Source organism: Protopterus annectens, chromosome 1.part1 (genome assembly GCF_019279795.1).
Source record: "Protopterus annectens isolate FY-2018-M chromosome 1.part1, PAN1.0, whole genome shotgun sequence".
Lineage (NCBI taxonomy): Eukaryota > Metazoa > Chordata > Ceratodontiformes > Protopteridae > Protopterus > Protopterus annectens.
In genome coordinates, this window is record NC_056726.1 from 1,823,825,242 (window position 1) to 1,823,843,258 (window position 18,017).

The 18,017-nt window shown below is 41.1% G+C and overlaps 1 protein-coding gene across 1 annotated transcript in view; it reads right to left on the minus strand.

Annotated features, from left to right (window-relative positions):
- Nucleotides 1-18,017, minus strand: part of OSCP1 (organic solute carrier partner 1) — a 789,745-nt gene that overhangs the window by 12,962 nt on the left and 758,766 nt on the right. The window contains exon 9 of the mRNA XM_044084814.1: nt 10,491-10,554. Coding sequence (XP_043940749.1) covers nt 10,491-10,554 — 64 coding nt within the window. The remainder of the gene's footprint in view (nt 1-10,490; nt 10,555-18,017) is intronic.

An 18,017-nucleotide genomic window follows, 5' to 3' on the forward strand; every position in this document is an offset into this window, starting at 1 on the left:
TAGGAACTGGTTTTCCACAAGGCTTTTGGCAACCAGCTCAGCTACTTCCTGGGTGGTTTCCCCGGATGACGAAATGATTGACTTGATGTCTCAGTGGACATGGCAGGAACCGGATGTGGCAGAACTGATCCCCACAAAAATCATAAGTACTTAGTTGCCTCTAAAGACTGTGCTCACTGAGCAAGGGCCCTGCAGTGGATGCCATGGTACTAGCGGAAACCACTAAAAAGGAACTTGCTGATGAGAGCTCATCTCTCCACCCTTGTAATAGAGAGTCTAGGGCTTTGGACAAATATGGGACAGGCACAGACATTAAAAAAAGAAGACATGCCTAGATGCGGTTATGTGATTTCGAGGAACCTGTTAAAGATTACTTTCATCACTGCTGTCTTTGATATATCCATGTTGTGTAGCCTAAAGATCAAGGACCCTCCAGAAATGAGAAAGATGAGAAAATATTTTCTGCCGTTGCACAAATGGGAAAAGGGGAAAACTTTTTCTGCCATTGGTATTTGGTTTTCGACTCCTAGAGCACTTTTTCTGAAAAAAAACAGAAATGGAGTAAAAAAAATAACTTTTTTGGCAGATACTACTTTTGAGTGCTTCAGTTAATTCTCCAAGTTACTCCTCCCATTTCCCTTCCCTCAGTAAGCCACAGCATCCATCACATCTCCTGCCCTGCAAGGTTTAGTTAATTAGTCATCAATGCATAGACATCAGACAGAACTGCCTGCGTGGTGTGTCAGTAAATGTGTTCACTCATCTCTCTTCTTATTCATGTCATCTGAATAGCACTTTCACAGTAAATAATGTTACAAAATGCTTGTATCACTCCTTACCATGCAGGAGCCTAAGTATTCCAGAAACTGTGCTCTGTTCTATTTATTATAATTCATATTGGCTTTTCACAGTTATTGATATGTCTGCAAGCAAATGCTCTTATCATCCACCAAATAGTCTTATTTCAGACAGATCATTATATAATAATGCAGTTGTCAATATTGTTACCTCTCAGACAGGCCGCTGATGTTACGTTCTACTTTTCCCTTCTCTCTTGTAATATGTCCAAAACTAAAAGGGAATGCCCAGCTGTGTGCTGAACGTATAGTGGACAATACCACTCGCACTGAACCTGAGGAAATTGCCATCCTGCTAGCTGGCAGATCTGGCAATAAAGTCACCCACCTCTGTCCCCACCAGCCATACCTCAAAGCAATCCTAACACCAGTTCTCTATCAAGTATCTCCAAACAGCAAGTTATACAAGTGCTCGACAAGGCCAAAAACACAGCCTCAATGGGACCAGATCACATCCCAGGTCGCTTACTAAACAATGTACAACAAGACCTACTGGAACCATTTGGCACACTCTTTAATCATAGCTTGAGAATTGGCTTTGTTCTGGCAGAGTGGAGGACAGCAACAATAATCCCCTTGCACAAAGGGGGTCTATCAACCAACCTAGGAAACTATCGACCCATAAGCCTAACCAGCCTTATCTACAAGGCCATGGAAAGAATCATCATGGACCTTTATCAACAAGGACACAGGTGACCTTCAAACTCTTGACAGTCAGATTTTGTTAAGGGTAGATCTTCCTTATTAAACCTGGTGGACTTCTTTGAGAATGTCACAGAAGCCCTGGTTGAGGGCAAAGCAGTACATGCCACCTATCTTGATTTAGCCAAGGCTTTTGACACAAACCCCCACTCAGGAATCACTGAGAAACTCTCCCAACTGGGGATTAACTCACATTTCACTAGATGCGTAGCCAACTGGCTCATCGACAGAACACACACTGTCAAAGTTGAGGAGTTCACCTCCACTGGTAGACCAGTTACCAGTGGGGTACCACAACTGTGCTGGGCCCTCTACTGTTTGGAATCTATTTCTCTGAGGTCCAGGTGAAAGTATATGGCCTGTGGCTTATCAACTTTGTAGATGACTGCAAACTGGGCACAATAATCGAGTCCCCCAATGATGTAAATATATTACAGAAAGAACTGATGTAGACAAATGATTGATTCCAAAGTCACAGACTAAAACTAAATGCAAAAAAAGCCTCATTTTCCCCTTTGGCAAAGATGTAGCCCCTGCTAAATGTGATACAGACAGCACTCCTCTAAGCTGAAACCCAGTGGGGTGAGACTTGGGAACACAGACTGATAGCAATCTAAACTTTGATCACCATGTGTCCATAGCAATAGGAAAAGCCTTTAACATTGTGCATTTCATAAATACGGGCATCACATCCAAGACTAAGAAGGTTATAACTCCATTGTACTCGATCCTTATCAGACCACTAATTGAGTACAATGCTCTCTTCTGTATGCATCTCACCAGACACCTGCTGCAACTGGTGAGACCACAGAGATTTCTAACCAAGAGAATACAGGGCCTCCAAAACGTGACTTACATGAAAAGGCTGAAAGTCCTATCACTGTACTGTGTAAATACCCTGCACATACAGGGCTTTCAGTCATACAGACTGCTGAGAGATGACCTGTGCCTGGCTTACACAGTAGTCTCTGAATCTGCACTAATGGAAATACTGCACATCCGCATCAAACAGGACAACAGTCACTCACTCTAGGGATCTCAGCTAGCCTGTGACATTAACAAAAACATGTTGTTCAGATACATCTCCTAGAGACTACCACTTCTCTGGAATAAGCTCCCACTTCACTTAAAGCAGAGCCCCTCAATGACCCTATTTAAGTACTACCCTGACAGTTGAATGGGTGAATGCAAATTTACCCCGGTGGTGTCACCTATGTCCCTCATGGACAGGGGTAGTCAGTGCTAATCACAGAATTGCTCTGCTAACAATAAAACTATGGTCAATTAGGTACATGGGTTTTTTACATGGCTAGGCTTGTAAAGGCCATTAGCCTAGTAATCTCCTATGAAGATAGGAGGTACTGCCAGCCATGCCAGGAGAAGTAGGGCAGTGAAGTAAGTCGGTGGATGTATGACTTGTGCCAGCACCACTAACTGGAATTTTGCAAATAATTATATGTTTTTTGTATATCAAACTGGTTTGTAGAGATGCTTGTGCTGCAAATGTATTTGTGAGGTTTGCTTTTGTTAAAATGTATCAACAGTGCACCCTACTGGAATGAAAAGAAATGTACATGTATTATTGTAACTGAATTAAATGTACATGTTTTAATAGAGGATACTGGGACAGCAGAGGTTAATCAGCTAGCTTACTTTAAGAAAAATAATGGAAATGTAAATGAGCTGTTAAACCATTAAAATGGCATCCCACAGTGCTGAATATGACCAGAGATGGTGTGCCTGGAAGAAGTCTTTGTTTATTAGCTCAATAAAAGGAGGGGAAGCCCCATGCACTGCCATAAACATTTAGATGTGTATTGTAGCTGTCTATGCTAAATTCCTGTCTCAGCTTCAAAGGGGGATACCATGAGAACCTAGAGTCAGGTGACCAGATGAGGTAATTCTGCAAGTCATCTTGGATATTATATTTTACAGGGAGTAATCTCTCAGTATTGAGTATTCTGTTTTGGGGAACCTGACTAGAAAGGCTGCTCACATATTGCATTCTGCCTTGCTCTATCAAGTAAGTTATTAGGAATGGTAATTCTCCTTGATTCAGACAGGAATATAGTGAAGCTTAGTTTAGAGATTGTTTTTCTTTATTTGTATGAGCCTGTTCATCAATGTTCTTTTCAAAATTTCCTGTGATTTGAACTCTGTGGTTTACTGTGTATATATATTTAGTATTTACTTGTTCTTTTATTATTTAGTTATTAAATATATTTAAACTTTTCATTGTGGCTGGTCCTTTTTAGAAAATATTGAAGCTTTGAGAGTATTTGCATATATTTATTTGGTGATAACTATGGCCACTCCTGAAAGCCTTGCTGTTTGGTCAACATTACCATTTGTATTAATATTAACTTTACTCAGCATAATTGGATACCCTTTATAGTAACTCACTGGTGGCAGTGAACCTACCTTATAGTCTGGGCAAAGTTGGTAGAGCAGGTAATCTGTGCCAGTCTTTCCCAGGTGTGTGTGTGTGTGTGTGTGTGTGTGTGTGTGTGTGTGTGTGTGTGTGTGTGTGTGTGAGCTACTTGGGGCAGAGACATGAAGCACTGGTTTCACAGTACTAAGGACCTGGGGAGAGACAGATAGAGACACCCAGACCCTGGGCTGTGTCCCTGTGCTTGATGCAGGGAGTTCTGCATCTGGAAATACTGAGTTTATCCATTTGCATTCCAAGTGCATGTCCCTCTCTAGTATCAGTGGTGAGGATTTAGGTTCCTTGATTACTAGCCCAGTGTGGGGATGTCACACCTCCTATGAATGTGTGTGTGTGTGTGTGTGTGTGTGTGTGTGTGTGTGTGTGTGTGTGTGTGTGTGTGTGTGTGTATGTGTGTGTTTGTGTGTATGTGTGTGTGTGTGTGTGTGTGTGTGTGTGTGTGTGTGTGTGTGTGTATGTATGTGTGTGTGTGTGTGTGTGTATGTATGTATGTATGTATGTGTGTGTGTGTGTGTGTTTATCTTGCACTGGACCAGTCTTGGATTGGTTCTCTGTCTTTGGCTCCCTTGTGACCAAAAATGGTATAAAGTGAGCATTGGAAAGGAATAAATCAATAAACTAGCAAAGATAAAAAAGCAGTGTTTTAATATACTGGTATACAGGGTAATTTTTTTAATACAGATTAGCATGGGTAGTAATAATTTAAAGTAAGGCACAACTGTACAGATGACATATCAAATGTAAGCAGTAAGTGCAATAAATAACACAGATTTGTGAGAATGGAATGATATTCGCCTCTAGTAATATTATTTTCTGTAAGTATATCATTCAAAGCACTATGACATTAGTAATCAGCAACTTCTCTTACTGGATGGTCCAGAACAATCATAACCCATTACTGATATAGCTTAGGAATAACTGTAAAGTGAGACCAGCAAATCCTTAACAGTCTGTCAGGTTTTACTAATGGCTTGTAGCCATACCACCAACATCAAAAGCTAAGAGTTTCTGTGCATAGGTGTAAGAATTCACCCAACATTCTCTTCAGTTTTCCCCTCCTCATTTTAATATTACTTACAAACTTGTGGAGGACCAAGAAGGCACTTCTCCTCTGTGCTTGGGATGATATAAAGAAACCTACTGCTCTAAAGGATGGACTTGTTCACAATAATAAATTAGTCAGTAAGATTCTACTTAAGTGACACAAACCAATCAGATCACTATGACAGTTGTAGGTTAAAATAGTAACATTTGAAAGAGGAGGATGGCAGAGCTGGTAACATTTGAACAAGGTTTCAGAGGACAAACTGACAACCTGTCTCAGCCTGCAAACAATGAAAATCAGACCTGCAAAAGAAATTCACTGTTTTCGTAGGTCTTTTGCCTCATGCGTGTCATTTCAGTAATCAGAACACATGGGTAATCCCCATGTTTCAAACATTCAGACAGCTCCAGATTTCCTACCAGAGAACCCTTCCCACCCAGAAAACTGCCTACTTTGACAGATTTTGACCACTGAGTAACAGAAGAATTTAAATTACTGGTTGGGCAGAGGAGAAATAAATTACATTTTTTTATCAAATAACTCCAACTTGTCTTGGGAATAGGCTGAGCCATACTGGGCTCTCACCAAACTCTCTCCATGACCAGATCAATCATGCAACTGGCAGGAGGGACCACCCAACAGTGGCATAGGTGGGGGGGATGAGTGGCACACCCTGGACGACACTTTTGGGACTGTCACATTCACTTTAATAGCATAATTTAAAAAAAATGTTTTTAAGGGTGTTATCCTTTAAGAAAGATCCCGGCCTGTTCTTCTGGTCTGGTTGCATCATGTGTATGTGTGCACATTGTCGCACAGACATCATGTTCTTCCTGTCTGCCCACGCAATTTTAAATACAGTACAGACAGCAGATCTGCTGCCAACGATGTCCCCTGTTCCATTTCTGACAGTGGATCTGCTGCCGACGACGTCCCCTGGTGTGTGTGTGTGTGTGTGTGTGTGTGTGTGTGTGTGTGTGTGTGTGTGTGTGTGTGTATAAATTGCCACAGATAGGTATACCTGGTGGTTTGTGTTACTCAGGCTCAAACCCTGTAACTTGGGTAGAAGAAGCAAGAGTGAATTCTCTACCCATACCACCACTTCTGATTCAAGGAGTAGAGCACATGGCTCTCAATTGTCCAGATTTTCACAGAATGTCTGGAATGTTTAGCTCATAATTTTGGTCTATTCCTCTTAAAATATGTGGTTTTCTGGCAAATCAGTGAGAAGTCAATTCACTTAATAATGATAGCCATTTAAGTTTCACTTTTCCTATCTTTCAGGAAATGCATGGTAACACAACACATTTTATTCTAGAAACCTTCTAAGATTATACAAGCAATGTTTAAACTGTGGTTTTAAATGGTTTTGGGCCTTTGCCCCCCCCCCCAAATAAATTTTGGATTTTCCAGATTTCTTGTGCTGAGAGCTTCAGAGGCATAGTTTAGTGCTGCTTATGCCAAGTCTGTTTGCATTGTTAGTAGCACAACAGGTAGTATACTTGCTTTTGATGCAGAAGGATGTGGGTTCTACTTCCACAGTTTGTAGATGGATGGCTGATAGTGTACTGTGTTGTACTTTAAAGGGGGTGAATGCTGCAGTCCTGAGAATGTCCTCCTTTGGAAGAGATACATAGTAACTATGAACCTGTTATCAGTTGCCATCCAATTCCTATTGCAATATTACTAGCTTTTCATTTTTTTAATATAATATAGGGAATTTATTCTTCAAGGGCAACAGGCACCTTTGAAATAAAAAGTTGTTTGCTAGCAGCAACTTCTTCATTAGTTACAGATCTCTTTAATGTGGAATTATTTAGATGACTTTTACGTCTGCAGAGATTGTGCATACTTACTGATATTGTTGAATTGTAATGACAGAAGTTTGAGTAGACTTTTACGATGGAAATGTTCTGAATTGGTCTTTTTTGTCATTATTGGTTCATACATTTTGTTTCATTGCTTACTGGAAAATGTTCAAAACAATAAATTTAAAGCATGCTCTAACAAGGGTGCTGTATTATATAAGGAATGTAATTTAATACAATCAGGAAGGTGAATCAAAGAATACGTACGTTTGCATAGTCTTAAATATGTGTGCAAGGAGCTTGTGGTTTTGAAAGCAGTCCAAAGGTAAACTTTATCCACCGCTGGCCAGATGCATTTTCTTTGAATGTGGGTTTCAATGCTGTTTCAATGAATGTGAGTTTCAAGGGCGGAGAAGTTTTAATGCTAAGTCTGTTTTCATTGCGAGACTGTATTGCTTTGTTTAGCAGACGTCTATCAGTGTTTGTGCTATAAAATTTAAAATAAAAGTTTTAAATTAAATCCAAATAATCATTAAAGAAGTAAAGCATAAAGCAGTATGCACCTTACAGTGTTTATAGTAAATGGGGAAAAATAGCCAATTAATGAGACACTGGAATGTCTGCAGGGGGGGAGGGCTGTGTATGGGGGGGCACCATTTGGCCATGATTTTGTGTGGGGGGAGGGCTGGCAAACTCAAAGACAGCACTGGGTGGCACAAACTCTAGCTACGCCACTGCCACCCAAGACATAGGGGAGCAGAACAAAAAACTACTTGCAGAATATCTTGCACAGGTGAGCTTGGGCCTATAGGCCAGGACTCCCTCTACTTCATTAATTCCAGGACCTCCACAAATTTCTTAAAAGTTGAGGTCTTCTGTAGGAGATTGTGGGGAGGGCTCCCCTTCACTGAGATCTATGTCTGGAGAGGGGGGACCCCGGAAGAGATTCTAAGTGCCTCCTCTAGCACCTCCTCTTTCTCAGGGCACTTGCAGTGGACCCATCTGAGTTCTCAGAAGAGGGATTTTCCACAGATGATCTGTTTTTTTGGTACTGGCTCTTGTTGGGACAATGATAAGAAATGTAAGGCTCGAAATTTTGAGAGGTGCCATGGGGTGAAGCCATAAGTAGAGGGTGCCTCTGTGAAGTCTTAACAACTTAGGCGGTTGCCACAAAACCACATTAAAGCCTTCATTGGCAGAGTTGAGACTGTCAGCACCAACACCACTGGTCTTGCTATTGGTCTTATCACCTACACTGAACCTCAGAAAATCATCTCTGAGCTGTAGGTACTGAAGTTTGATGCTGATGCTGCACCCTGTGCTGTTGATTTCTTTGTCACAGAAGGTTCAAATGCCAATGATGACAACAACATAAAAAGTACACAGAGTATCAATTGCAAAGCCAGTGCTAACTCATCTGTGTCAATTGCTTTGTGCATAATGAACCTCAGCAACAAAAGATTCTATGCTGACGCCACCACTGTCAAGTGAGTCAGTGCAGACGGGTGAAGGGCCAGGAGCACTGATATGGATGGCACAGAAACAACATTTGGTCCTGAAGCTCCCTGTGCTAGAACAGGGAATAGGGTAGAAGCATAGGATGTGGAGGACAAGGGTCAATCTCTAGTAAACAGAGGTGCAGCAAAAAGAGTGCACACCGAGCTCTGATTGGATCTTAGCCAAGGCCTTTGTCATACGGCTCTTATTCAAGTATATTAAAGGACTCTACACCCACCTAGAAAATCTCATTGATATAGAGGAGGAAGATCTTGTCTCCAAGAACCTACAGAGTTCCAAAGATACCTTCTAAAGTCTTCTCTTTGGAATGAGTTCCAGTACAACAATGATCTCTGGCTGGAACACCTCAGATTACAATGGTTGATCAGTAGTAAGAAGACAAGAGACGAGACCTAGCCAATTTCAAGTCAGTTCTTGCAGCTTTACGAAGATGAACCTTTATCAGAATCTTTTGGCAGTCTATTGTCTTCCATTCATCTTTATTCATTTCTTCTTTTCTGCTGTCTGACCTTTTGAATGAGTCTATTTTGTGCTCCTGGAGTGTGTGGTTCCTAAACTTTTGCAGACTTTGCACAGTGCTTCAAGGTATCCAACTCCAAGGTGCATGACACATGTGTATGTCAAGTGGTGGAATTTTGCCACCATATCACTAAATTGGCAATCACCAAGAGACAATCCATCAATAAACACTATATAGCGGCAAAAGTATTCAGGGAGCAAAACACATTGGCAAGCAAAATAAATTTCCAGTAAAGAGAAAGAGAGAAGCGATAAATAAAATCAGCCTACTGCAATGGCCTAAAATGGGAATAGGGAAGGAAAAAAGTAAACTGATTATTTGTAAAACCTGAAGTCCATCTGATTAAGATAAACATCTCAAAAAGGAAAATAGTATTTACTGCCCAGAAATACACAAAAAATTCAACACAAAACAAGCTGAAGCCTAAGGAACACCATTTAAAGCTTTTCATGGCAAAGACACCCAGAAGGAAGAGGGAAATGAGATGCAGTAATGGATAAGGGGTGGAGTACGAGTCCTGGAGAAAGCCCACCGATGCCAAATGAGTGCTACATGTGGTAACCAGTCATATTGTTTGATGTGGACAGACTGGATTATGCAAGATCAAGACTTCAAGTGCCTTGAGGATTCTTAATATGGCAGCCTTGTCAATGTCATATTTTTATAGTGCTTACTGAAGTTACACAATGAGATAAGGCCCTAGGTAAATTTACATTAAAGATGGAAATCTTTACCACATCTATTTAGATAGATGTGATGGATCTTTGTTTCTGACATCTGCAGTAATACATAGAGAAATCAGGAAAGAATAATATGAAGACAAAACACGTTTCAAAACAAATTCTTCAGAATATTACACGGCATAACATATAATTCCATATCCTATGTTACTGATGGGATCTTGTTTCTTTGTACCTGTGATAGTGGTAGACTGCAAATAAAATAATGTCATAGTCACCACTGCACCAAAATGCTTACAATGACTGCAAAATAAAGCACTGTGCTTAATTTTATAAATTGTTACTTCCAGGCCAATCTAAATGTTTTTGATTTTAACATTTACTATAATATGATGACTAATGAGATCCCACTGGGGCTATGAAGATAGCATAGTGAAATACAAGGTATTCAAACTGACTAGGAAAATTTAACAAAGAAGCAGGGAAACTCTTTTACTCTTTATGGACAAGTGCCATGGAATCTATCCAAGTCAATAACCAGCAGTTCATGCAGAAAAGATTTCACTTTAATGTATTGTCCAAATGGCAGCACTTGCAATTGTCCCTCATGTTACACTTCAGCTCCTGAGGTAACATAGGAATCCAGCTGCCTGGTGGGGGTATAGAACTTGCAGCCTTACGAGCTTTCCAACATCAAAAAGTGCATGCCACCTACAGAGTAAATGATGCAGTCTCCTAAAAGCAGCATCTTCCCATTATATGCATCAAACACAAAACCTTAGTTAACAAATCTCAAGTATGGTTCAGTTAGATGAAGCACTTTTGAAAAAAATCTACATGACAATTATGACATTCTGCCAAAGAACTATAATGCACATCTGAAGGTCTCACTTAAGATAAATAACATATACCTTTGTAGCTTGTATGTTTATAACTTGGTAAGAAAGTTCTGAAGGACGGTTTAACTCTGCACACCTATTTGAAAAAAGAAAAAAAAGCACAGGTTACTGTTTTTAGTTAATTACTAAAATCATTATACTTTGTTTAGCATTTCTGTCTCTCTGTGACTTTCAGAATTAGATGTTAATAATTTTTAAATTCAATAATTTTAAGGAAAGCATCCTGAAAGTACAGTTATGCAAAATCTTAACCATAACAGTAGATGTCCTTCTTTTCACTGTTACAGTATTCATAGCAGAAGGGATTTCATGCCATTGAGAGCCCAACACCTGGCCAGTATACCAAAGCCTTTAGTACTTACAGATGCTGTATGTCACATGTAAGTTCCCTGTGCAAGGCGTAGGGCATAAATGTGATGTACGGATGGACATACTTAGAATTAAAAAAACCCTAGGAGGAACAGGATGTCCCTAGGGACAGCCTCTCAGCCAGGAGGGCAAGAAGAACCGGTTACATCAGAAGGGGCAGGAGGGAGTGAGCAAAATACTGCAACAGTGAAGAAAAGGACATCTACTGTTATGGTAAGATTTAACACAACTGTACTATGTCCTTCCATATCACTGTTGCAGTATTCATAACAGAAGGGAGCATATAAAATCTCAGGAGGAAACCTGGGAGGAGGATGGCACTAAAAAGCCCTCTAGAAATCCATGCAGGATAGCACTGGCAAAGCCAAGTCTAGCTCTAGAAATAACATCCAACTTATAATGCTTGGTGAAGGTATGAGCAGAAGATCAAGTAGCAGGCTCAAGGATGGAATTAGTATCTGGCCCCTTGAAAAAAACAGCAGAGGAAGAAACAGATCTGGTACAATGAGCCTTTACTGAAGATGACAGATATTCACCATGAAAAGAATAACAAAAATAAATGGCTTTAAAAATACAGGAAGAGATGGTCTGCTTAAAAACAGCTAAACCCAAAGACTTAGGATTAAAGGGGCCAAAAAGCTGCATAAATTTGTGAATAACTTTAGTTTTGCCCAAATAATATCTGAGCTGTCTACACAAATCCAAGGTATGAAGAACCTTCTCACTGGAAGACTGTGGAGAAGCATGAAAGGAAGGCAAATGACTAGACTGATTGAAGGACAGCACATTGACCACCTTGGGCATAAGAGAAGGATTAGTACGAAGACAGAGACTGCATCTGTGGAAACTAAGAAAGAAGGAACAGCCATGAAAGCCTGAAGTTCAAACACCCTCTTGGCCAAAGTGAGAGCCAAAAGAACAATCTTCCAAGTACAATGTTGTAAGGAAGCTGAAGCAGCAGTCTCAAAAGGAGCCTGAGTCAATTTTTCAAAAGCAAAACTGAGGTCCCAGGAAGGTGGAATATGCTTCCTGTGCTGTGATGCCTAATATGAAGGATGCATTTAAAGATATTGCTTGACCTCAAATCTAGAGGCCAGAGGAGGAGTCAGGGGCAGATATGTAGAAATTGCTGATAGGTGGGCTTTAATTGAAGAATATGCCAACCAAGCATGGAGTAGATCACAGAAATGAGAGAGAATCAGAGGAAACTCCACAGATAGGGGATTGTGATGGCAAAAGGGGCACCAGAGAGAAAATCTCTTCCATTTGGACAAATATGATTGCTTGGTAGTGGGTTTCCTGGCCTCCTGCAGGACCCAAATCACATCCTCAGAAAACAGGTGCCTAAAGGGGATCAAAACCCTACCATCCACAGCATCAGTTGAACAGTGGGAAGTGAGGATGGATAAGAGACACCTTGTCTTGTGTGAGAAGGTCTACCAGGTGAGGTAACTTGTGGTGATCGCCCCTAGGCAAGTGAGAAAAAAGGGGGAACCAATGCTTTCTGGGTGAAAATGGAGTCACTAACAAGATTTTGGGAGAGTCCTGACAGATCTTGTGCAAGACTCTCAGTAGCAGAGGAAAGGTGTACGGAAATATCCCCTTCCAAGGAAAAGACTGGGTGCTCACTTTCCAAGCCAGAGGACTTGAGACTCTGGAAGAGAATAGAAGGTGTCTGTTCAGAGGGGATGCAAAAAGATCTACTTGAGGAGTACCCCACCGATGGGCAATGTCCAGGAACACATCTCTGTGAAGCATCCATTCATGAACTCATGCGCTGGACCTGCTCAAAGAGTCTGCCACTAGATTGTGCTCTGAGGGAATGTAAACAGCCTGAAGAGGCACTTCATACTGGACAGCTACATCCCAGACCTGAAGAGCTAGCCTGCAAAGAAAGTAGTACTTGTATCTCCTTGCTTGTTGACATATCCCATCACTGTGGTGTTGTCTGTGAAAATGTTGAGGGACCTGGGATGAAAGACAGAATGAAAAGCCTGAAGAGCTTGAAGAGCTAGAAACAGAGCTCTCATCTCCTTTATAATGATGTGGTCTGACCTCTGATGAAGAGGCCAGAGACCCTGAACCTTGGCAGAGTTGAAGAAAACCCACATCCTCTGTCTGAGGCATCTGTAAAGAGCTCTTGAGTTGGGTTGAAGTCTGGAAAGGAAATCCCAGGTTGAGAGGAAGTTGATGAATCCACCACTGAAGCTCAAGCTTGAAACAAGGAAGAAAGGGGACTGGGAAGTCCAAGGGTGGCACTGTTGATGCCACACCGACTTTAAGGTACCACTGTATCTTTTTCATGTGCAGCCTGGTCACAGGAGGCATGGAAAAGGTGAAAGCTATGAACCAAGGATCCTGAGAAAGCACCTGGCTGTGACTGAATTCAGAGGAAAAAAAAGACTCGAATAAAGCATAAGAGATGGGGCCTGGGAAGCAGGCAGAGATGCCAGCATGGGAATGGTTTGGATTTTACAACCAAGGAAAACATGATCTTGAGAAGGGAGCAGGCAGAGATGCCAGCATGGGAATTGTTTGGATTCTCAACCAAGGAAAACATGATCTTGAGAAGGGATCAAGAGCTGATTTTTGAAAATTCATGGGAAACTGATTTGAAAATTCATGGTAAACCCCAGACACTAGAACAGAAAAATAGTAAACTAGAGATATTGAAGCAGAGCCTCAGGGGAGGACACTTGAATGAGCAGATCATCCAGATAAGGAAAGATGTGAACCTATCTTGTCCTGCAAAAGGCAATGACAGGAGCAAGGCATTTGGTGAATATCCTTGGGGCAGTAGAGAGGCCAAAGGGCCAAGCAGAGAACTGAAAATACAAGGAAGAAATAGAAACACAAACATTTCCTGAAAAGTGGATGGATGGGGATATGAAGACAGGCATCCTTGAGATCCAGACAGACCAGAAAGACCTGGGGAAGAAGAAGGGGACATAAGATTTGAAGAGACAATATCGAAAGGAAGGAATCTTAAGAAAGGTGTTGAGCTGGGAAAGGGCAAAAATTGGTCTCCAAGTGCCCTCCTTCCTAGCAATCAAAACCATTCTGGAATATAAAACACTCTCTCTAACTGGGCAGGCGGTACAGCTTGAGTTATGCCCTGGATCAACAGAGAATGAATCATCTCTTGGAAAAGAGGAATTTGTTCCCAAGGAGGATGAGGGATGTCCAAAAAGTGAGGAAGGGATTTCAAAACCATGAAATACCCCTGGCAGATACTGGACAGAACCCAAGAGTTTGTTGTGATTCTTAACAAATTTGGAAGGGACAGGGCAAGATGGCAGGATAACGGAACCTGGCTAAGGGAAAGGGAAAGCATATTGTCAAATGGAACCTGGCTTATCCTAAAATGTAGGCTTCTGGGAAGTCAGGATCTCAGTAAACTTAGCATGAGGCACATATCTAGAACCCTTTTTACCTTTGCGCAGAGGGTGACATTGCCTGTGAACAAAAGCAAATTTGGAGGGGAAATTCCTCTACAACTTTGGAATAGAAAATACAAAAATATGTCTTGACTCCTGCAATGCTTTGCCCTTACCCTGGAGAGTCTTAAAAAGTTCAGAAGTAGTACCAAAATGATTTTTATTATCCAAAGGAACATCCACTAGTTTGGCTATAATGTCATCAGGCAAAGCCTGAAGATGAAGCCAAGAGTAACGCTTCATAACAGAATCAAATGCAGCAGCCCTGGAGGAAACATTAGCTGCATTTAATAGTGTGACGGGCAACATAAGAGGTGGAACTCAACAAGGAAAGGTCAGAAGCCTTCCCCTCAGAGTCAGGAAGACTGGAAATTACCTGAGGAACTTGAGAAAGGAGGGCTAAAACATAACTGGTCATATGAGTGTGGTCATTAATGGCCCTAAAAGATGAAGTGGCAGTAATATAATCCTTTTTGCCCAGCCTCTCCATGGCTCTACTATCTTTGAAGTAACAGCTTGGTAGATGGCAACAGCCTGGAGAGTTTGTCAGAAGAGACAGACACTACAGAAGGATCATCAGCAGAACATTTATACAGAAATTTACATTCATTAGGCACCTTCCTTGTAAAAATCTGACAGGTTTCTTGGCAGCTGAGTGCTTAGAATCAGGGGCCACAGAAGGTGCTGAAGAGGTATCCAGGAGGGAAGCCAGAACTGGGGGAACAGCAGAGGGCTTGGAAGACTTCATCTGAAGGAGCTCATAATACCTATTTTGGACATCAAAAACATGACAGCAATCCCACTTAAAAAATTCCATCATGCAGTTAACAGTGTCCCCCACCATACCTCTCAAACTCTTAGAGCAAGAAATCTGGACAAAGACATCAATAATGAGGGAACAAAGGCCCCAAAATAGGGACACTTTTTAAATATTCATCTTACAAACTTAGAAAATTAACAGAATAAAAGTTTTTGTATTAGCAGGAAATTTCTGAAGGGTATAAAGCCTGAAACTCAAATGTCTGTCATTATTTTATGGCTTCAAACCGCAAATTTGTCAGAAAACCACAAATGTATGAGAAACAGACCCAAAATATGAGGTACAACTCTGAACATTCTGGGAAAATCTGTACAGTTGAGAGGTATGTTCCCCTCTAAAGGGGAATTTAGACTAACAGAATCCTCTTCCTCTGAATCATAGTCCAAGGAGGAAGGGATTTGAGAAGAGCAGGCTAAAGACTCTTCCCCCAAATCCTGATCCTCATCAGATGACTCCTAGGTCTTTTAAGAGAAGTGGAAAACCAGAGAGAGAGGCAGGCACAGACATCTCTTGAGGAGGCTTTAAAGCCATTAAGGCATTAAACAACCCATGCGTAAAATCCTGCTATTCTCATTGGGGATCCTTAACTGCAGGGGAAATATGCTTGGTTTTCTGCTTCTTTTTCTGCAGGACATCTGCATGAAACATCTTGTGAGGGTCAGACCCTTGGCAACACTCAATAAGTGTGGTAGGGATCTCCTCCCTCGTGAACATCTACAGAATCCCCCTAGGTCCCTCAGAAATACTTAGTTGAGGTTTCCCCTCAACGTCTGCAGCAGATGTTTGTAAAGCCTCTGAGGATGTGCAAGAAGTCAGATCCATGCTGACACCTGATGGGGTTGCAGCACAAGAATCTGAAGCAGCTAACAAATGGTCCTCTGGGCTTTCACTAGCCTTGACAGAGAAATTGGTGGGAGGCTGGGAAGTAGCTGTATCAGACCTAAGTTTTTTGACCTTTTTCTTGGCCGACTGTTGACCCTTGGGTAAGGAAGACTCCACCAAAGCACCTAGAGCCAAGAACTTAAGACACTGGTTTTCAAGGTAAATAGATAAGGAGGAGAGACGACTATGTAGGGTCTTAGGGACAAAAGCTTGGCAGATAGAACACTGTGTATGGTACTGGGAAGCACCCAAACAGAAAAGACACTGGTCATCATGGTATTTATGGGGTATCTGCTTACCACAAAGACATTTTCCCTTTCTGGATAACATGAAATGAACCAACACTAAATAAAAAAAGACAAGGAGAAACCCCAATGGGGCACTTATCTGAGAAATGGCTCAGTAACCAGCACAAAAGAAAGGTGTTTAGGGCAATGTTCAATGACGGCACTGGACTGTCAGCAAAGAAGTTCTGAGTATGTGCATCTGTACATCACCTTTATGCCCCACATCCTGTATGGGAAGTGTATATGTGACGTACGGTGCCTGTAAGTATTAAAGTCTTTGTTATACTGATCAGATGTTGGACTGTCCTTGGCATGAAATCCCTTCTGTTATGAATACTGCAACAATGATATGGAAGGACATCATCCTTAAACAGTGCAGGAGCACAAAGTGACCAAGCATCTACAACAAAGCTTTACACTAAGTCTAGAAAGATATGTGGTTACCATCATAACAGAAGGTGTCTGACTTAATTATTGTCTTTTGGTGGTCACCACCTATGGGTAATAGCTGTGCTTTGAATGATGAATTGACCTGAAGTCTCACTCTCCACCAATGAATTTCCTTCCCTTACAATAACTGCTTGACATTAGATTTTCAGTCTACTAGGGAGAAGGAGTCATATTACAGGTTGGAGGGATGGAAGATTTTCAAATTTCGGAAGTCATTACCTCTAACATAACTATCAGTCATCTATTAATGTAAGCTGAATGACAGAAGTAGCATTTGGACCAGCCTCCCACCGTCCTCCAGTACAACAATGTGCATCTCAGCTCAATCTTTGTTACTTGAACCAAAGCCTGTTCTTCTCAAAGGTGAGGACCAAAATAAAAAAAAAATCAAAACAAATAAGTTCTTCAACACTCCTGTAATTATAGCAGGGTAGTAAACTGCTTGCTACAACTGTAATAGGCAGTTTGCTACAGTTACTCAATCAATGAGTGCTTCAGCCATGACAACAAATGCAATATCTCCTTTCCTTATGATGCAGTGATATTTTTGCATCTTCATAAATCAGTACTGGTACTATACTCTCACACAAATGGTACCTGACAATCACTCCCACTAACAGCTTGCATTCAGGCGAGTTGCCTCCTTTACCCCATCTTAGTTATGGCTCTGACTGTTACTAGCTTAAAGTCTTTCACAGTACAAAGACAATCTGCCTCACTCAGAAATATGCACTGCCTGTATAATCTACCAGGCTATACCATATTTAAGTGCACTGATACCAGTTAAGATGACACACTTTTATATCCACACAGCCACATTCAGTTTGTGGCTCTGTATCATCAGATAAGACAATACACCAAGGACACAGACTATAATGTTAAGTGGCTAAAAGCTGTTAAAATGCTGGAATATAATGCATATATGTAAACACTGTAATTGCTCTTTTAAGACTAATATATGGTGTAGCCCTTTTAAGTAACCTGTACTGCAATGAACTGCAAATCTTGAATAGTAGTCAGTAGGCTGTGAGATGCTGAAGTATTAACATCGTTTAGGCTGAGCAGATATTTTGTATATAGTAAAAGTTACATGTTTGCTGAAGATAAGGTTGAATCTTGAAATTTCTAACATGATCTTTAAAGCAAATGCATGTCAATAGCCCTGACATTAATAAATGAACAGACTGAGTGATGCACTGCTATGGTCAAGTAAATAAAAAGCTCAGTGAGACAGTTGTTTGTGACAGATTATACTATCTACACTAAAGATATAGCACTCAAGCTGGTTGACATC